At 43.7% G+C, this 21,679-nt stretch overlaps 1 protein-coding gene across 4 annotated transcripts; it reads right to left on the bottom strand.

The window, feature by feature from the left end:
- Positions 1-2,887: 2,887 nt before the first annotated feature.
- On the bottom strand, positions 2,888-21,329 carry LOC120714196 (zinc finger and BTB domain-containing protein 7C). Of its 4 annotated transcripts, none has more exons than XM_040000288.1 (4): positions 21,188-21,329; positions 6,067-6,800; positions 5,310-5,977; positions 2,888-4,896 (listed from the first exon to the last, which is right to left on the bottom strand). In XM_040000288.1, exons 2-4 carry the CDS (start codon positions 6,778-6,780, stop codon positions 4,275-4,277), a joined length of 2,004 nt encoding a protein of 667 aa, XP_039856222.1. In that variant the 5' UTR covers positions 6,781-6,800; positions 21,188-21,329; the 3' UTR covers positions 2,888-4,274. The 4 variants fall into 4 exon arrangements, with proteins under 4 accessions (XP_039856222.1, XP_039856223.1, XP_039856224.1 ...); XM_040000289.1 differs by having other exon boundaries at positions 6,067-6,797; XM_040000290.1 differs by lacking the exon at positions 21,188-21,329 and adding an exon at positions 12,654-21,176.
- Between the last annotated feature and the right edge of the window lie 350 nt (positions 21,330-21,679).

The following is a 21,679-nucleotide window of genomic DNA, read 5'->3' as shown; positions in this document are numbered from 1 at the left end:
ATAGTGGGCTAAAGTTCACACGAGCTCTCCAAAATTGAACAACAGAAGAGTGGAAAAATATTGCACTTATTTATTATCAAAGAGTTTCATGTTTACACATCCAGAAGACACGAAGCCACAGTTGCATTCATTTGGGGTTATATTTCTGATAAACTGATTGAAAGCAAGGATCACATTCACCTTCATTCTCATGTTTCCTCTGTTTTAGTTTCCACCAAATCCTCAGGGAAATTTATGTCCAAGTGCTGCACTCTGTGTTCACCAGTTAGTCGCTAACATTGTCGTCCTTCTTGGTGCTCAGCAGGTGATTCACAGCAGAAATGATGAGAAATAACAGTCGCGTAATTGCCTATAAATAATGCCACATGAGTCTGTCTTTATTCATATCTGACCCATTGTTTACCTTAAATATGGGTCTGAATGTGTTTTCTGGAGTGGCTCTTCATTTCTTTAAAAAGCAGCTGGGGCTGTTTAATGAATGGAGTCAGGTTTCTTTTTACCTCATTTTATTGTAAAGTTGTATTTATGGACAGATGGATGTTGTGAGCCGTGGGAATCCAAACGCAAGTGTTTGTCTTTTTTTCCTCTCTCTTTGTTTATTGAAAGGTTTATAATAGCTCTATGCATGTTTAAGGACTGAGAATCTGACTAAACAAGGCCATATAGTATAAAGGCCATGGCAACACATTCAATCAGCACCCTCATTTATCTTTAAAGCGACCTTTCATTTTAACTGGAAATGCCTTAACCTTTGTCGTATTTCCTGGAATAACCTTCAGCCTCTTCAGGTGGACAGGTCATCGCAGCAGTGAATAGTCATTTACAAAAAAATATACATCAGAAAAAGCTGGCACCATAGAGAGTCTTTGCTCCGTATAAAAGGATGTGGTTTATGTTGTTGAGGCGTGACTCATTTCAAGCATATTTTTGCAAAGATATATTTTACTAAAAGTAAAATAAAAAGAAGAAGAAGGAAGCAAAGAATACCGCTATTTCTGCAAAATTGGGTGATTCAATCACAAAGCTGGTTTTGTTGTATTTTTTCTTACCCCTGAAATAACCTTCAGGCCAACTGTGAGACTTCAACTTAAACCTTTAGCGCCCTCTGGAGGTATTAAGCTGTATCTAGATTTAAAGGCACGCATCAGGCAGCCAATGAGATTTAATTTCCTTAATGAGCCTGTACATGGGTGGAAGTTATTTAAAGCAGCGGAAATGAGACAAGATCGGTAGTTTTGATATCTTACTTAAACATCAGTCTTATTAAATATTACACAGGTTGTATTTTAAAAAGGAAACACTTTTGGATATTCTCTTGATACACTTCCCCTTACAGTACCTTCAACCCTCCACTAGAGGTCAGAGCAAAAATATAGAACGATGGAGGGCGGCATGGTGAAGGAAATTTGTACTTGGAAGTCATGAAGAGGCTTTTTGTGAGCTGAGTGTTCTCTTTTTTTATCTTCTTTTATCTTGTGAAAAGTGACAGTACTTTCTCTGTGTTACTCATACATTTAGAGATAAATACTAAAACGACACCTCTGGGAAGGCTCTCCATGACCATAAGGCCAACACAATGAGTTATTACTTAATGCCAAACGCGTCATTAAACTTTAATAAATCAATAATGGATCCTTTTATCTCTTTACAGCCGAGGGATGTATGGGTTTGCTCAAAATGTCATTCATGTGTGAGCTGCACTGTGATTTTGGTGATCTGTTATCAGCGGGTACATTTGCTCACATATTCTAATATGCTGACTTTACCTGTGGTTTTTCTCTGAAAGATTAAAGTTCATATGAACATATCTAACTGTTAATCTGGTACAGAGGGAGCAGGACGTAGGCCTCTGAGTCTTTGTGTCAGGGGTTAATTAGTGATGTCTCATCCCAGTAACACGTTCAACAAATCCATCAATCACTTCTCAAGCAACACTTTTATAACCTTACTCTGTGCAGTTCACTATTCATCCAGCTACGTTCTCTTTGTGTCTCGATTTCAGTCTCATTAATGACAAATACGTGTTTTATATATACTACTATAGGACTCATATGCTTGACCTCTGCAGGGATATGAACCCGGCATCACAGTAATGCTGCCTACCCATAAAAGCTCCAGCTGAGGAGCTCCGTGGTGTTGTTTGTGTGGGTGTGAATAATAAACAGTGTAGTGGCAGTGGAGATTATAAAGAGCAGATAGCAGATAACAAAGCCTACACTTGATTTACTGGATAAAACTAATTTCGCTCGCCTTTTTTATGCTAATAAAGACATTTAAATTATTGTGTAACTTCTTGGCCACAAGCAGCTTCTATGGCTGTCGTGCCTCCTGAAAATGATGCATAAATAGCACGATTAAAAATTTTGGGCAGGGAGCTTGTAAGCATCCCACCACCACCAACACATTCTTAAGTAGCTAAATGTTAGGGTAATTAAATTGCTTGATATAAAAGTGATGAATGAATGCCTAAATAACTGTGCGTCTGAGATACTTTGTGACATGAGGGAACTTCTCTGGGTTTAGAGTCTGTGGAGACCTGAACGAGGCCTTCTATAATTACGTTTTATGATCATTTGATGGTAAAGTTATTTATTCATCCATAATTGTGCGGACACACGTTGACACGTGATCCCGTGTTGTCTCAACTATAATCTTTGCCTGCCTTTTCTAAATCTTGTGTTATTCTAGCACTTCTGCCAAATACACACCTAATCACTAACTTTTGCTTGATGTCAGCCTAAACTCAAACCCTATGCTAATCTTAACTTTAAGCAACAATTTAGCATGTGACCGAGCTTTCCAGAAACCTTTGCCAGGATCTGGAGAAATAAAAAAATAAAAAAATAGGAGTACAAACACATTTGACATAATAAAGACAAGAGCAAAGTTGGGTTGTTTTTGGTTTTTTTTGCATTTAGTGTCTTTATAAAACAGATTTGCAAAATATAGCCAAGGCTCATTCATTTAAATACGCCATAAATAGCAAGAAAATACTTTCCCATTTCAATTCAAATATTTTTTTGTTACTTCTTTATACACGAATCAGAGATGAACATTAGACGAAAAAAAAATTATTGATTTCTTGCAGCAGAAACCCCCCAAAACAAACCAAAAACCCCCCCAAAAAAACCCCAAAAAACAAAACACAAGCATACCGTGTAGCTAGAGCGGCAATCGATTAGTCAGAAATATACATCCTCTGAAGACACGTGGTCATAAACATTAAAACAAAATCTTATTCAAGTCTGAAATATCAAAGCACACATCTTTGGATGGATTTCTCATAGTCTTTTAAGAGCTTTTCTTTTCTTTTTCTTTATTTATTTACTCCTTTATTTTTACAACATCAGCAACAGAACTGTAATTAACACCAGCATGGCCAAAAAGTTTGGGTCCATATGTACAATAGTGCAGACAAAAGAGCTTAAATGAGAATAAAGGCAGTGGAGGGATCGTAATGCATCATCGTGTCTCCTAATTAAGTCTTCAAGTGGTCTTCCTTTATTTTTAGAAAACTATAAGATGACAACTAAAGCATTCAAGCACCATAGATGCTTTTATTTGGAGAGCGCTGCCCTTTTTCAACACATAAACCCAACGACTTAAAATAAAAACGTAAAATTGTCTCAGTGAAGGGTTATTTATTGATTTATTAAGCTATATTTCAATTTTCTTTTATGTTAATTAAATCTACTTAATGCCATTTTTGACAATAAATCCCCCCTTTTTATACATTTGTGATCACGTGTTTACATTCTGCATTTTAAAGAAACAAATTTTTCAGTTTCAGAGGAATCTTATCAGAATTTAAAAATTTTTTTTTACAGCGTTTTGAATAAATAATGCAAAAAAATATACATGTACGAAAACGGCATTCCTCATAAACAGACTGTTTTGCTTCTTTTGAAGGAATATGTAAACATTCACGGGGATGAAGAAATAGACCTTTTTGTCGCCGTCGGCCACGACATCGTGCTGCAGGTACTCACGGGTGCTGCTAATCACATTCATTTAGAAGAGAACCTTCATTAATGTGAATAGTAAGACCTGTGTTGACCTACTGTTTCGTGCAGATGTGACAGAAGTCTGCTTTTTGATTGAATATCTGTTTGCCGTATCAGCAGGCTTCGAGCTATTCATTGACACGTCACTCTCTCCTGCTGTCTCTCTCTGTGTAAAAGGTGCTTTAGCTTTCTGGAGCAGATGAGATGCAGAGATTAAAGACATTTTCTTTGTCTTTTTTTTTTTTCCTTTTGTCTTCTGCAGACCAGTGTTCATTTGGCCGGCTCAGGGATGGGTGGAGCCCGCTCCAGCCTCATGGCCCAGGGGTTAGAGGTCGCAGCATAATATGGAGATTGGGTAAGCACTTCTTCTCCAGCTAGAGCAAAAGCAAACACTCCCCTCTGCCTCCCAGCTCCCGGCTTCTCCTCCTCCGAGATGTGCTTCCCTTCTGCCCGCAGCTCCTCCCTACTCTCCCTGCCGGCAGCGTCCGCGCTCTTAAACCCCTGACCTCTGTTCCCGAGGCCCAGCAGCTCCCCAAGTGCGTGACTCTTGACCCCCTGGTACGCGGGGCTCAACCTGCTCTCATCAAACCGGTTGGTCGCAGCAGTAGGGGGACACAGGAAGTTGCCGGGGGGCGCTGAACGCCAAGCAGCTGGCTTCCGTCCCCGCCGGGGGCGTGAGATTCGGCAGCTCTGCCGCTTGATGTGCCGATGCAGGTGGTCAGACCGCGTGAAACTTTTGTAGCAGTGTTCGCACTGATACGGACGGACGCCCGTGTGGATGCGCAGGTGATTTTTCAGGTCGTAGTTGTGGACAAACTTGGAGTTGCAGTGAAGGCAGATGTAGGGGCGTTCACCTGTGTGCTTCCGCATGTGGATCTTCAACTTGTCTTGTCTGAGAAAAGAAGAAAACCGCACACTTTCACAAAATGAGAGTAACACATAAATCCTACACCATTGCCCTTTCAGTTCTCGAGTTTTACAAGTGACTGATTTACAAAAAAAAAGCCAACACAGATGATTTCCTTTTAGTGTCAACATTAAAGTTCTGCTCTAAAAATAAAAGTGGAAACTATGCCAAAGTGGGAGGATGTAGGTAAGTGAGATACCACTAATGCAAAAGCAGAGGGGGCTTTCCACTTTACCGTCTTTGATATTCAGATGAGGTGAAAACAGATTAACCTCAGTGAAAAGAGCATGGGGTACTTTTCCATTAACCCTGCAGTTTACACTCTTTGTATGCTAGATGAAGATGTCAAGATAATGCAAATTGTTAATGTGCAGCAGTTGGGTTTGCTTTCCACATACCTGGTGAATCGTACTTCACAGATTGTGCACATGTATGGTTTCTCCCCTGTGTGTGTCCTCATGTGCCGTGGCAGTTTCCCAGCTCCTTGAATGACCTTGTTGCAGATGGGACATTGCTGTGACGCTTTGGGCTTCATCTTCCTCTCCTCCTCCAGCTGCCAGGGGGGGAACAGCGCACCCAGGTGGGATGCGGAGCTCAGAAAACTCAGGTACGACCGAAAGTCTGCCTCATCCTTAATGGGACCCAGCGGATGACTCTCCGCTGGCACTGACCCTGCGTTCATAGTGCCGTCCAGGTTCGAGCTGACAAACTCCTTCAGCAGTTCGCCTTGGAGCATACTGGGAGGGACTTCATCTTTCATCTCCTCCTTTATGATCTCTCTTTTTACGGCTAGATCAAGGGGTCTGGAGGCTTCGAGTGGTGTGGAGGCAGGGAAGCTGTGGGGGAGCCTGGTTTGTGGTGAAGCCCCCATGTGAGGGTGGTGGGCTGGCTCCAGGAGCTGCTGAGGAAAAGCTGGGAACTCAGCGGCCCACATCGGGGGGTAGAATCCTGGGAGGAGAGGAGAAAAGTTGGACCTCCTGTCCAGTGCTGGCATGCGAGGGTAGAGCCCTTCCTGCAGGAGAGACTCGATGGAGAAATCTTTCAGAGCTCGAGTCTCAATGCTCTCCTGCAACACAAGTTTTAGATACATTAGTTTTAGAGCTTAAATAAGATAAGATTATCAACAAAAACAAGATGATATCCCCTGAATTTCACCTGCTTTCTCATGGTTTCTGGAGACTGCGACTGGGGCGTCTCCCTGTGCAGCCCGAACTGCTGGTGGTACTTAGAGGTGCTCGGAGATGGCGAATCCTCCATCCCCGGGGGCGTCCGCTCCCCCCTGCTCGTGGAAGACTGGAGCGACCTCTCGCTGACATTGTCCTCTTCTTCCTCGTGCTCATCCTTTCTTGACCCCGCGTCCTCCTCTTCGTCCTCCTCTTCCTCTTCCTCCTCTTCTTCTTCCTCCTCTTCATCTTCCTCCCCTTCCACCTCTCTCCCACCCCCACCGCCACCCCCTCCGCCACCGCTGTCCATGATCTCCAGGCAAACGTTAATGATGCAGGGTATCTCCAGCATCTGAGCTGCATTCAGGATCTCTTTGACGTTTGACGCCGTCACAGTCAGCGTGGACGTGTAGGCGAACTCCAGGATGGCTGTGAGCGACTCTGGAGCCACAAAGTCAATTTCATACACAGCCGCGGCGTGATTGGGATCTCCGCCATCAGTAGTGGCCACTGTGAAGAGCTTCTTGAAGTACTGACTGCAGGCGGCCAGGACGGAGCGGTGGGTGCGGTACTCCTGGTCTCGGACGATGAGGATGACATCGCAGAGCAGCCCGTCGCGACGCTGCTCGTTGAGGCTGCAGAGGACGTCGCTGCTGTGATTTGGGAAGGGGATTCCGATCAGATCCTCCTCTCTGTGGTGGACCATCTTCTCTCTCTTTATCTCTGCTGGTTGTAGAGACAAAAAGCAGTACAAGTGAAACATCTGGTGGCAACTGAAAAAAGATACAAATTCTGAATCGTCACCGAAATTAATTCTCTTATTCTCGACCTGAAACTTTGCTTTTTACTTAAGCGGGGTTACATTTTGACAAGGTTCCCATCATTCATTCAGCATCTTTATTATTTGAATAATGTTTTGGGGGAAAAAAAATTGAATCTAATGCACTATTTATTTTTTTTAATCCCAAAGGTAAGCTACTTTTATTTTCTAATTTAAAAAATAAATACCAGTGAATGGTTTTGATTTTTAATGCAGAAAAAAGTATAAATGCATAATTTAACAACATCAAAAAAATAGAAAAACAACAAACGACTAATAACCGGTATTGAAAAGTATTTTTAAATACTGTACATTTTTACACTTCAGATTTACTGTGTCTAATAAATGTCTTTGCAAATACTTTGATATACTCATCACAAAAGCTCCCTTGACGCTTTTCTCACAACTGACGTTATAAGAAATCTGAAAATACTTTCAATATTATTACATGTTGTTCAAGAGCCCTTTGTTTTTTTAATATGGGGGGATCTTTCAGGAAAAAGCCCACATGCTGACTTGAAAACAGTACACACAAGTGTGAAATATTATGCTGATCGCTTTAAACAGGTCCTGTTTAATTTCCTGTTGGCATTTGATGACTGGTCACATGTACTTTCACTTTGACTTGAAAGCGGTGAATAATAGTTCTTTTAAATCCACAGAGCTGGCTTCTTGCTTCCTGGCCGTGCAAAGAGCCTGCCCTGTAAACTTGACTTGACTCATCCACGTGGATGGTGCAGGATTTAATGAAGGCATGTTAAAGAAAACAACAAAGCGGGGTTCTGAAACGCCGACGCAGAGAGTGCAGCGGTAACGACGGGTGCTGCTGCTGTCACCGGTGACAAGCGGCGTCCATTCATGGGGTGAAGGCTTTCAAAAAAAGCTTTCATATGCGAATAAGGGGAGTCTCTCCGCCGAGGCCGATAGTGTTAACACAATGAGTGACAGTCTAACTTTATTAAAATATACTGTAGGCATGCTTGTTTGCGTGCCATCTGTGCAGCAAAAGCAACAAGTGGTAAATACAGCATGTCTCATTTCGAGCAAACATCACGTTGGGTAATATTTATTCTTGAATGTGTTATCATCATTTCTTGTTGCAAGTGTGTGAGTTAGGGAAGCCCATCATTTTAATAAGTCCTAAAGCGGTTCTTGATTATTTTTTTTTCTTTCTTACTTCTTACTTTTCAATTCGAAACTGGGTGGTGTGATAAAAAAGTGTGTGAGAGACGTTCTGTGATAGCGCTTATAATGTCCATCCCTCTTGTCTGCGTCTATCAGATATGAAAAAGAGGCAAGCCGATACGTTCATCGGAACAATACAGTGTGTGTGTGTGTGTGTGTGAGAGAGAGAGAGAGACTGGGATGTGGTGAGAAGTGAAGAAAACGACAAAAGAGGTCAGATTGTACTCTAGATACTGTATCCTGTCAAAATGCTTACTTGCAGTCTATCCTCACTCATTTCACTTATAGCGCGGTGCCTGAAAAGCCTGATATAAAGCACGTTATGGTCTAAACGCACAGATGAATCTCTTCTCGGTCTGCTCTCTTTCTTCACATTTTCCACTCCACAGCTGCCTGAGCTCCCACCTGTTGATTCACTGTACTGTTGTTTACAGTTCTAGTGATCAAACCTCCGCTGGCAGGGTGCTCATTCATTCACGTCTATGAATAGAGCTCAAACTTAGCCATCCGCACTTGGTGGTCACTGGAGGCATGTGTAGATAAATACTTTGAAGCAGCCCCACACACCACAGCTGCATTGTTGACTGAACCGAAATGGGCCAGCTCTGAAGCCACACACACACACATACAGACCCAAGTGTCTCACTTTCTTGAGCTTCCTGCAGTGAATCACGCCAGAAGTAAAAAAAAAAAAAGGAAAACCAAGGCGAAAAAAAAACTATTTCAGAAAAAATCCCCAAGTTCACCTGCAGGTGTACAATTCAGATACCTTACCAATCTTACATGTAGTTTATTCTTGTCGATCTTGTTGCTAGGGAACTGTTGCCATGTTCGTGCCATTGATACAGTGTGGACATAATTAAAATGTCTATAGAGGAGGTGGCAGTGTAGGATATATGTCCGCAGGCACGCACGCCGGCCTCGATGCGACAGTGAAAGTTACAGCGAGCTTGGGGGGGGGGAGAGCTGTTTGATTGGCGATTTGCAAAATGGAAATGATGATGAGGATGTATGCAGCTCACACCACAACTTTACACTTTTACAAGGAATAGAAGTTTTTTTTTTATTGTATTCCCACGCCATGTGCACAACCTCCCTAAAAGTAATAACCTGGCCTGGGCAAAAAGGTGAGAGAATCTCCAGCAGGGAGAGATCAGATGGCCCTAAAAGTTCCCTAACAGGTTGCACAAACACCAGCGGAGGGGCCCCTCCCTGCGACAGCCTGCCAAGGCAAACAATAGTGCAGAGCTTGGAACAACACTGAGTGGATAAGAGCAGGAGAAAACGACTGGGAGGGCCTGGCGAACTCGCTGTCTCGCATTCGTTTTTTTTTTTCTTCTCCTTTTCTTTTTTTGCTCTCGACCCATCCCACCCACTCCTGGAACTATGGGACACGTGCTGCTGTTGCTGTTTGTTCACCCACTGAACCGACGAGTGCCACTCCCCTCCCCGTTCCCACTGTTTGCCTGCCACTAGCTAGCACTAGCTCTTAGCGGCCAGCCCCTAATTACAATGTGGAGAGGATCTAAGGAGGATGTGCCACATAGACAGGGAGGGGAGGAGGGCACCGCTTTCCCACCACAAGGTCCTGGAGCGACATTTCATCAGCCAAACAAGTCTTAGCCCTTTAGACGCACACGCAACACCCCACCCACCCATCAAGGGGAGCGAGGGCGGCGACGCCTTGAGAAAGGGCACAAAGTGACTCGCCTTCTGTCCCCTTTTCAAACCAACTCCAAGTTATTAGCAATAAAGCTCAACTCGGTAATAGTCGTCAGGTTTAACAACCTGCCACAATGAGGTGGCTGGATTTTTTTTGTGAATTAAAAAACAAAAAACAAACAAAATTTGTTTTTGATTAAAACTTTTAGCACCTGTCACAATTGCATCACCGCTTTAAAGGAAGAAGTTCCAAGTGTGGGGAAAAAAAGTTCACACGAGTTCAACTCATTTACTAAACTGACCTCTAATAAAGGCCTTTCCGTCTCCCTCTCTTTCTGCCTTCCTGTACTGGCCAGCATCTCCTCTCACGCCTCACTTAGTCACCAACACTTTCAACTCAGCACTCCCGCCCCAAATTATGTGTCACCTCCATCCAGTGTCGTCTTTCTCCCGAGAACTTCATCTGCTCTCCGGGCACTGACCACCAGCGCCACCTCCTCCTAATGATTCTCCTCTTCTTCCTCTTCCTCCTCACCACCTCCTCCTTCTCCTCCTCCACCTCGCTCTGTCCGTGTTGCAGCTGTATCATCATTATGCCTAGAGTAGAGTGGCTAACTTGTCCCCAAACCTGACCGCTCAGGCCACAAATCACCAGCTAATGTCCATCTCAAGCCTTGTGACGGGCAGACGCTCATTTGGCCTGTGCGCTCCAACACCCAGTGCCTAGTTTATTCCTGTCAGGCCCGTTCATCCACCTGACCCCCATGCTAAATCACCAGCCGCCAGAGTTTACCCCTGTCACCGACTGCCCATAGCAAACACCTGCGAAACAACTGTCACAGGTGGACAATTGCACAGCCAATAATTTACAGTATTGACAGCCAAAATTCACCCCCCTTATTAAGGGAAGACATTCATTTGACCTGCTGTGTAAACTAGTCCATTATCGCCAGTGAAACAGCAGTGCACCTCGAGGAGACACTTCCGTGGTTAGTGTTAGTTTTGAGCCTCTAGGCCGCATGAAGGGGAGGAGATTTTTATATTTTATCTTAATTGCTGTCAATTAGAGAAGGTGAGGAAGGAGGACACAATGCCAGTTAAACTTCATGACTGGGGCTTTATTTTCTCTTTGCAGTAATGGTGAAATGTCAGGGTCAAAATCCGAGTATTTAAACAGAAACCGCTGCTTATTTGGAACAGTCAGTGCTTTAGGAATTAGTGTGTGTGTTTTAACAAAAGCACAGAGGGTTTTTTTAAGTATTGTTAGCATTTAGGTTAAAATAAACCCAACTAAACAAATAAACTTTTGAAGCTGTGCACTTCAAAGTAACTTCCAACTACAGATTCACAGTCAAATGCATAAAGTGCCATTAAATACAATGTTATACTGCATTGCTCACTTAATTAATTCAGAAAGTCTGCAGTTATTTGTACCTTTGGCTAGCGCTCAGCCTTGACTGATTAAAAATGAATGATTCATTTAAAGTTAACACTGGACCTGATCCAAGGTCAGTTCAAATCGCACGGCTCCTTAAAGCGCCTCTTTGCGCTAAATGTCATCTCTCGAGCCTTTCAGGGGGGCCCACAGTTACCCGCCTCCGTCTCAGTCACCCCAAAAGTTTACTTTATTGCCAATAAAACAAGAAAGATTTTCAATCACACATATTCAGTTTGAAATAATGGACAGTTTCTAAATCTCATCTGATACTTTCTTCCGTTTGGCCTGAGGAAAGACCCCCCAAAATGAGCAGAGGAAGTTAAAACCCAAACCACAAGTAAGGATGGTACAGTATAAAATGATCATTACAGCATTTTTTTTTTAAAAAGTTGTTTCAGTTTTCCAGTTTGCAGTTATTCACATTTATTTGTATTTTTAAAAGTCAGGCTTTTTAAACTTTACATTTAAACAGGATAATATTGAGTGTCTTTACTAAGCTACACACTGGCAGGTAAAGCTTAAAAACTGATTGGATTAATTGAGATATGATTAATAAATCATTAAGCAGACTTTTAACATAGTGTGTAACTGCATGTAGTTTACCACCAGCACGTCAGCATTACAGCACAGCCTTGTTTTGCATCTCTGTATGCCGCTGAATAATGCTTTCTAAAATGTGCCACTCATAGTCAGTTGTAGGCAACTGTATTTACATTTTGTTCTGTTCAGTTGGCTCCAACAAAGAATTTGATGTAGAATAAAAAAAGAAGACCAGAAACTTTAAAAACAGCGGCGAGTAAACAGTTACAAGAGCACTACGGGTCACTGCTTTTTGTAACTTTATGAGCTAAGAGGTCTTATAAGCTGACTTGCTGTAAACAATCATTTACAGCTCAGCCTCAAATCCATAACATGTTTTTTTTTGTCTATTTTGTCTGTGCTCTAAAACATGCCCCCTCCCTGCTTTTTAAAAAAAATTACCTGAGTATTTGTGGATTTAACGGAGAGTGTCATATAGATACAAAAACTGTAATGTGTAATTACTTTTGGAGACAAAACACGCACTTAAGTCCACCGAAACTACTATGTTTGGCATTTCCGAGATGTGTTGTGATGCTATAAATGCCCGCGCTATTTCCAGCATCTTTACGGCACAGTGTTTACACTGCACAGCCCGAATAATGACACGAGTCGTTAAGTGGTTTTATTGACCTGTTTGCACCTTTTCGGGCCTTTATGGTCTAAAGCGCTCATTTGAACGCTTAAGTGATGCACACAACCCAAAAGTGCAAGCTGATTCACACAGGCGCGCACACACACACACACACACATCCTCTGTAATACTCAGAAATGATTACACACACACACACACCCATGTGGATGTTCCACAAGTCTGACATCCAAATAAATTTGCACATGTCTTGATACGTTCCCCCAGCATTCCACAGATTTCAGCAGGCATCACCTACCGTACCTTCTCTTTCTCAATTCCTCTCACGTGTCTTTGTATTTCCAGACTACTAAGAAGCTCCGCTGCTCCTTACTTGACCTCTCAGCATAGCTCTCTTTAATTGAAACACAGCTGCCTCCCTCTTTGCCCGTCTGTCAGTCAGTCCATTCACAAGCTCCTCACACTAGATTCAGATACCCATTCACAAAAAAAAAAAAAAAAACACCCCAGGAAGGAAAAATATCCAATGAAGGGAAGCAAAGCAGCGCAGCAGAGGAGAGCAGAGAGCGATTCTTGGGTTTGTCTGTGTAGCCGAGTGGCTGGTGTGGAGTTTAGAGTCAGGCAGGCTCACTGTTGTGTGTGGCTCATGTAGGACGAGCGAGAGAGTGAGAGGAAGAAGGGAGGGAGGGCAGCAGCTCTGCGCTGTGGAGATGTCGCACCACTAGTTTTTATAGCAGGGTGGGTAGCTGGAAGATAATAATACCCCATCCTCCTCCACAACACAAGTTTAAGCGCAGTGTGTAATAAGCCCATGGCGCAGACACCCTCTGATTTAGGTCAGACAAAATGAATTTTTAGTTGTGTTAGAGTGGATTTTGGTAGAAAGGGACCGGGGCAAAAGAAACCCGAAGGGGTTGTTTGGGGAGACTGAGGGAGGGTAAAAATGGAAAGGAGAAAGAGAGGGAGCGAGAGACGGAGAGAAAAGTTGGGAAAGCGTTTTGTGCACCTCTGTTGGTGAGTCTCAGACTGAGATGAGGAGAAGCAGAAATGCAAGTGGAACTTAAATCAGGTTAGTTTTATTCCCACACCTGCTCTTTTCTATTCTATTAAAAATGAAACTTGAAATAAATCTAAAGCGATTTCCACAGGAAGCCACACACTGACCCCACCTTAGAGAAATACTGATAGCAAGAACTGACTAGTTTCTGGAAAAAGAACCTAATAAATCAACCTATTTTGACCTGAGAGACTTCTGCATAACCCCGTTAAACTAGCTGATTCAGTCAGTGGCGTTAATTTGAAAGGCTGTATTATTTAAAAGCTGTCTGTATCTGAGACAGAATTAGACCACAAACGCGACAAAAGAAAAAAAATACCACAAGCGTCTGTTTACAGACCTTTTATTTTCTTTCTCTCTCTCTCTTTCTCGCTTTGTCGAACCGTTGTTTCAACTAAGTTTCAGAAACCCGGCCGTGAAGAGCAGACGGCCAACGTTAGAGTCCTGTTTTGAGTCAGAAAGCGCCGAGGCAGGGTAACAGTTGGTGAGCACCACCACCTCAGTCTGTGGAGAGGAGGAGGAAGTTCATGCAGAAAAAGGTGTAGAAATAAGCCATTCTGTAAAGGCTCGAGCACAGAGGAGGAAACTCGGTTCGGCAGAAGTTTTGAGGAGACGTTAAACTTCAAGACGAGATTGCCTGTTAAGCTCCTTTCTGTGTTGAGTCAGATGTTTGTGATGGCAAGACGGAGGGAAAGAAAAAGGGAGAACAAGTGTTTCCTTTGCCTTTGCTTTCACACACGCGCGCACAAGCCAAATGTTATGACAAAGCACATTCACAGTGTCGAAAAAGCCATTGGGTTTTCCTGTGTGACATCATTAAACCACACCCTTTGTCATACTTCACTGTTTTTATTCGTATAAGTTTTACCGCCTAAGCAATATGAGAGAGAGCGGCAGTCTTGCTGTTTAAAGGCAGCAAGCGAGATCCGAGCAGATGTTCGTCCACGATGGTAGAGCACGCAGCGAGCCATTGTTTTCCTGGTGGCTGCTGGACCTTCAAATCTACTAAAATATTTCTGACCGACCGTATATCATAACCGACAATCAGACAGTGAAAGGAGTCAAATTGTGTTGAGTTAACCTCCACAAACAAGTACACATCAGAGCGTACATCAGACTATGCTATGCCCACTTCCACTTGGGGAAAAAATGGACCAAAGCAAACCGCAGCCCATGCCCACGGTGGTTTACACTGTTTTGTACAGGGTGAGAGCCCAGGCCAGTTCGCATTGGCATCTAGTATATATAAACAGGGTAAGCCACTAACTGCTAGCAGCCCAGCCAGACGGCCAGAAAAACAGCGTTTGTCTTCCTAAAAAGTTCGACTATCTGTTCTAAACACGCCTGCTGCCGTCACAGCAGCGCTCTGTAAGTGGTACCTGTGCGTATTGCTTTGTTCTAAACTCGGAAGAAAAAAAAGCACAAAAAAAAGAAGTGCAGGCTTTTGAACTGCAGATTGAAAACAGTCATCTTGTGGCGCTGACATGCAATTTGTTAAACACACAGATTTGCCATGCAGCTCTGTGTTTGGTGACAAAACTTCACAAACGTCTATGGCAAATTAATACGCAGCTTAATTTAAAGGCCTTTAAAACTGCTCGTACAATCTCAGCTCTGCCTTTTTTTTCTTTTCAGGACAACCTGAACATGTTATATGACTTAAATCAGAAAATCTGGTGAGAAATGTGCATTAAGGCCAAAAAAAGTGCATCTTCATCCCATATGCAGCGATGAGTTTAATTGGCTTAATCACAAAATAACATAAGCTATTTTTAACTGCTGTGCAAATAACAATCAAAAGTTTTTTCTGTGTCTCTCAGTCTTTTGTGTTTCTCTAAGCTAACAACTCATTCCTCCTCCCCTTTCTCCAGGAAAAAGCGGTGGATCTTGCCGCCTGCTCTGTGCGCGCTCACAGTCATGAGGGCTGAGTAAGAGTCATCTGTTTTGTCTGTCTGTCTCTCTGACTGGTGTGTCAGTGTACCTGTTTACTGCCACCTGCTGCTCCCAGCAAGATACACATACAAGGGCACCAGATTGGCACTTTGGATGGGGGATGGGGTGTGAAGCATCATTACATAAAGTTGATATCATGAAAACTTTGGTGCTATACTCAGCTTGGCCTTCTGTGCAGACCATAAACACGGCAGTCCGATTCTTAATACTAAAATTGGCTCTTTTTGGCACGTCTGAGAAGATCTCATCAGCATCTCAGATGGTCTCGTAGCAGCACAGCAGCCACGTATCACAGAGTGAATTTTTACATGTGCCACTGGTATGAAATAGTGTGATCCTAGACTGTTGCTTTTTAGTTCGCCTTGTTTGGCAAACAGGGCCCTGCCTCCGCCACCTAGCGTTTAGGTAGACGCTTCTCAAACTAGCTGCAAAGAGGTATTACAAGGATGCCTGCAGAGTGTTGAGGCTGTCTTATGGACGCACTTTGGTTCTGAATATCTGCTGGAATCACTTTTTCTTAAGTGTTCCCAAAAGACATTCATATTGTTTCATCAAGTTGCGAATATGCCAAACTGACAAAAGTAGCTGCATAAATATAGATTTCACCTCCACAAAAGTGACCGACCACTTTCTGATGGGATAAATGTGAACTCTGACCTGAAGGGGGTCTGTAAAGCAGTTCTGGATTCTGACTTTTCAAGAAGTACTTATAACTGCTAAGAATCAGTGTTAAAATGCAGCAGTATACACATAGCCCACGAGCGTGCTAAAACAGTTCAGGGACAAGCTCAGCTGACCTTCCCAGGATTAATAAAAACTGTAGAGGCAGACAAACACGACCAGCCAAACTCATACTTTGACTCTGAAGCCAGGTGTGGCTTGGTGTGGGAGAGAAGCAGGAAAGGGAGGCATTCACTACCCCCACTCCTCTTCCATCCAGAGATAGGGCATCGCAGCAGCCTCCCAGGTCTAACATCCCTTGCCTCAAGTGCCAAGGACAGCCAGGCACTTGGAGATGCAATGTTGATTAAACACAAAGGGAGGGTTGAATGTGTTCAAACCCACTGCAAGCTCTGCCTCGCTCGCTCGCAGACAAACATTCACAGAGATACACACCCATCTGTCATTGCACTGAGGTCATTAGAACTCACCTTGGAGCATGCCATTTGGGTGAGTGAGACGAGGGCGTTTCCTGTCTGCTGACCTGTCTGTTTTGGGCTTTAACTTTCTCCCATTGGGCCTTCTTTTCAAACAGCCTAATAAATATGGGAAGCTTTGCCAGAAGGGAGGTAAAGAACTGCAAGTACTCAGTGAAAGTCTCACACAGTTAGCTGCACTCCTTTGTATGAATCCACTGAGTGTTTTCTTAAAGGTAAATTTGATCATTCGTCATGTTTGAGGCCGCTTTTTTGAGAAGAATGTATTCAAGGCGTAATAATCCCAACAAAATTTACAAAGAGTCATGGCCCCGCTAGCGCAATTTGACTTCAGAATGGGTTTTGTTGTGTTTGCTGGATTGGTTTGGTGTCTGTATTTTTGTGTGAGCGTTGTGTACGTGCGTGTTTCGCGAGGGTCGTCAGGTGAATGAAGACAACTCCTTATGGTGATAACGAGAAGGAGGCCAGCCTTGGTGGGACAGCCTCTGTCTGCCCTCAGGTATTGTGTGTACGCTGTACGCATGTTTGTGTGTGTGTGTGTGTGTGTGTGTGTGTGTGTGTGTGCGAGTGTGAGAGAGAGAGCATGTGTACGTGTGTGTGTCAGCAAGAGAGCCCTCGGGCACTCTGGCACCTCCTAATTAAAACCAGTCAGGCTGCAGGGCAGGGGAGACAGATGCCTGTCATGGAACACACACACACATGCACACACACACATGCACGAGGTGGCGGACCGCTGTGAACCGCATGCACACTGGCAAAATACACAAGCCCGATGCGCAGGTCAGCTATTTTTGGAGGCGAACCCAATTTCATCCCACCCACTCAGGTATCACAGCAGGTAACTAATCTGTGACAAAACACAAGCAGAACTTATAAAATGATCCACACACGGAAAGCAAATATTCTGAGATAAAGAACGTTGAAATCTGCGTGGACGGGGTTAAAATTAATTTGACTAATCTGGTTAGAAAACAAAAGACAGTGAGCGATGTCTCATTAGAGTTATTTCGACCTGAAACCTGCGTGTTTGTGTGTTTGGCAGCTTAAACTCAAACGCTCTCTCTGACGAAGTTGTGAACCACAGTGGCCTCTAGACTAACACATCTCTGTTTCTCCCAAGCACAGAGTGAGGCATAATTGTTCTGTGTGTGTGTGTTACCTGCAAACTCTGTCACATTTTATCTCCCAGTGAAGCACCTCGAGCTGCAGGCGACTACATATAGTACTTAGCAGGCTAACTGCTGTTTGTCTGGGGTAGGTGGGTGGATCAAGGCATGTTGCTCTCCTTTCTCTCCCAGTGATTAGATAGCATAAGCAGGCCAGCTAGCCTAACCCACACACTCATGTCTCTAAAACTGCCATCCAGCCCTGCTTTCTCTCTCACTGCCTCTCACACACAGGTGGGTGGACCCACTTATTCAACCCAGATCTTTCTTTTAGACATTATGAAATCACGCTCTCTTTTTTCCTTCTCCTCCCTTTCTTCTTTTCTTCATCTAACTCCCTGATGCTGAATGACACGCGGCTCTATGCTCTATATGTTTCCCCGCACTGTACGTGCGGCTGTTCTTCGTTTTCTAATTTACCAGCCAGTCATTTTACCCGATTGCCAAACTGCCGAGAGCCAATGCCTTTCTTTGTGCTTGTCGCCAGGTTAAAGCTAGGTGGGTTGCTAGTGGTTACAGGGGCCCTATTTTGTATTATCTAGGTAACATTCAGGAAACACCCACAAATTGTATGTGAAATGCTTCACTGCGCAACCACATTACAAATTGCGGCTGCCACTGACATTTCAGATGTTGAAATGTATGACAAAAATATTTCTCTGATGACTATGACCCTGCTAAGGAATGCATAAAAAAAACCACTACAAGACACTCTGTGATTTAGTAAATACAAAGCAACTGTTGCATTATTAATAGAAGTTCATAACATGAAACAAGTTTCTGTGTGATCGAGTTTGTTTTTGCAGTTTTGCGAGACCTTTCAGATAAAGCACAGACACACACAGCTCAAAAGTAAAGTGATATATTTATGTAAAGCAGTAATAACTTAAAGGAACCCAAATGCCTTGATTATGTTGTTTTTGAAGAGTTTGGTGTCAGGGTAGGTGGTGAGCAGGAAGTGTGAGGCAAGAGGTGTTCCCAGGAAGTCAAAGTGTGCGAGTATAATCGGTCGGTTTATTATTTTTAAGAAAAATACTGGATGTGGAGATGAAAAGGAGGAGCACTGTAAACGGAAAGATGGGATATAGCTTGAAAAGCAGAGGGTGTGATCGAGCCGACCCCTGGGAGAGAAAGGGCCCACCTCCCTCCCCCCGGCTGCTTCTGTCGTTGGAGCCAGGCGCTGTGTTTCGTGAGGAACGCAAAAGTACACAAATCCCACAGAAGGAGCTTTTTTGGCAGGGCTTGGGCCTCCCACCCACGGCAGCCTCTTCAAGCCTCCTCCCATCCTCTATTCATCTGTGAGGGGCGGCTTACTCACCCAGCCCAACTCCACACACACACACACACACACACACACACACACACAGAAAAACACACACACACACACAACAAAACCTGGACCTCGATCCTACGGAGGAGGGCGGACACGCACGCGTGCACACAAAAATGGCTCCTCTGCCATTGTAGACATGCAAACACACGCAGCACATTAACCTGAACACAAGTTTTTGCGGGTATGCGTCTAACAGATCAGGTTTTTTTGGAGGGCGTTTTTTTTGTCCTCTCTGCTTTCTGAGCAGTTTTCTTAAAGAAAAAGAATCAGATTCAGGACAGCTGCCGTGATGACATCTGTGTCACAGAAGGTTAGCATCAGATTGTGTATCCCTGTGTGGATGCTGTTACATGGGCATGCCCACATGCTGTCAGGTGGGAAGAAGGCGTGCGGACTCATTCACCGTCAGTCTCACAATGAACACATTGCATAATTCTTCAGATGTGAAGCCGCGTCTTCATTCATTTTGACAAATTGATTCAGGGCTGTTAAAATCTCTTAGTCAAGCACTTTTTGTGCCCTTACACGCCGGCTCGCTAAGCTAACCGGCTTGTCATGATCTGCACGGCATACTGTAGGTGAGATTATACAAACACCGGCTGAAATCTGTCCCGGGTAATGTTTGTTAAACACAGCCGACGTAAGCGAGGCCCTGCAACAAAAGACCAGCGAGGATCAGGTTCAAATCACTAATCCTAGAGAGAGAAAGAAGCAGACGTGGAGCTGTAGTCAGACGAGAATAGGTGTGGTAGCGTCTACTTGATTTTATCCCCATCTAACCTCACAGCAACAGGAAAGAAAGCTCTGTAAGGTTGTTTTTTTTAAATTAACAATGATGGCTGATAAGCTTTCAAGCTGATATCTTCTGTACATGCTGCTTTATTGTATTTGAAGTTTTGTTTTGCTCACATTCCCTTTATCATCTCACACCGCATTTTGAGGAAGCGGCTCGTTTTCTAATTTTCCATTCATTTTCATATGATCCATCTAGTTCTCTGATAAACGGAAACGCACTGCGTATCTAAATTGAGAACCTGGTGATAATAATGTGGTTCGTGAGCTGTGAAGCTGCTTTAGACCACAGCTGCCTGTTTTTAGGTCGGTACTGGAAACTGAGCTCATTTGTCATAACCTGTTGATTAAAACCACCGCTCGTTTGTACAGTATTTGAAGCATATAGTGCATAATTGCAAGGTTTTTTTTTAAATCAGCCGAAAGTTTTGCATTCGCCACTTCAGTTAGGACCATGCCAGCCTTACTAACACGGAAAGCAGGACAGTTGACATCTCGCACAATGATTCAGTCGTGTCGTCTCAAGAATACTTCAGTACCTTGTTACAGTATCGCGTATAACTGCCCTGTAATGATACTCTTGAAGTTATTCGTGGCATTTGATGAGGAGTCACAGGAAGAGTGAAAGAAATGTGAATGTCGCACCTCTGCCCCCACATCTGTTGCACAGAAGCTAAGATTGCTCTAAAACGCGAGCGGTGATTAAACGGACTCCTGCCGGACAGATGTTAACCCATGTGTCCGATCGTCTTGTTATTACTTCGTCAGTTAGAGGCATTGTATGATCAGGCTGTGCTCGGGCCGATCGTACAGTCGCAGATGCGAGATTAAAGTCACGTGCAATCAATCTTCGTGTAGTTCTTCAAGCTGCTACTACAACAAAAACAAGTAACAGTAAAAAGAAAAAAATGATATCAGTCTTTCAATCTGTTCCAGCTCTGTCATGCTTTCACTTGCTTCCTCCCTTGGTGTGCGGTTGCTGTTTGAAAGGGGGAGTCTTTTCACTCACTGTGCGCACATCTGTTGCGAGATATGCACAGAGAAAAGTTTCTGCATAGCTGAGCAGTCTTTTTTTTTTACATTTTTTTAAACATATATATTCCATCGTGAAAAGTTTGAAACATGGAGCAATTTGCAATTCAAAATGGGTCGCACAGAAGAGCCCGATTCTGCAAAAGGTCAGCCATCCGTTAGTTTGATTCTGGTGCGCAGGAGGTAGCCGGCAGCTTGTGTATGCTTTGAACTTTTTGTTTTGTTTTTTTTTGCCAGAACAGAGAGAAAATGCGAACCTCACTTTACGACTTTTTCGATGATGACAAATGATAGCGTGACGGAGAAAAGAGCAGAAAAGTGAACAGAGACAGCGAGATGTTACTGACCTTTTAAGAAGAGAAGTTTTGATTTCAGTTCCTCTCTCACTCCCTGTCAGGAAACACAGCACTGTCTCAGCACTGGCAGACTTGTGAAAGTGAGAGCAGGCACGAAACACACTCAAATTTGCACTGAAGGTGTGTCCGTGATTTGGGGGAGTGAAAAGGTACCGCTCCACGAAGCGGTTATCTAAGAAACACAACAAAACAAAAAAAAAAAAACCTGCTACACCCACCAGCCTCAGCCAACACCCCTCCCTCCGTCTAAACCAAAACTATTTGGCAATGTTCCCTACAAGTCCACCTGTGCTTAGGGGAGGGGAGTGACACACACTCTAACACTAAAACAAGCCAAGCCTAAAAACCTGCTTGCACGTTTGACTGGGATGGTATGATTACAGCTGAGAAATGACAGAGCTTAGCTGTGGTGCTGACTAGAGCTGAGAGAGTGCTCTTGGGCCTGACCAGTGCCTGAAGGTCTCGAGCCCGAGACGACGCTGG

The sequence above is a fragment of the Simochromis diagramma genome, unplaced genomic scaffold (assembly GCF_900408965.1).
Source record: "Simochromis diagramma unplaced genomic scaffold, fSimDia1.1 OVJJ01000596.1, whole genome shotgun sequence".
NCBI classification, from domain to species: domain Eukaryota; kingdom Metazoa; phylum Chordata; class Actinopteri; order Cichliformes; family Cichlidae; genus Simochromis; species Simochromis diagramma.
The sequence above is the reverse complement of the archived record's forward strand: the minus strand, read 5'-3'. Positions and strand labels throughout refer to the sequence as shown.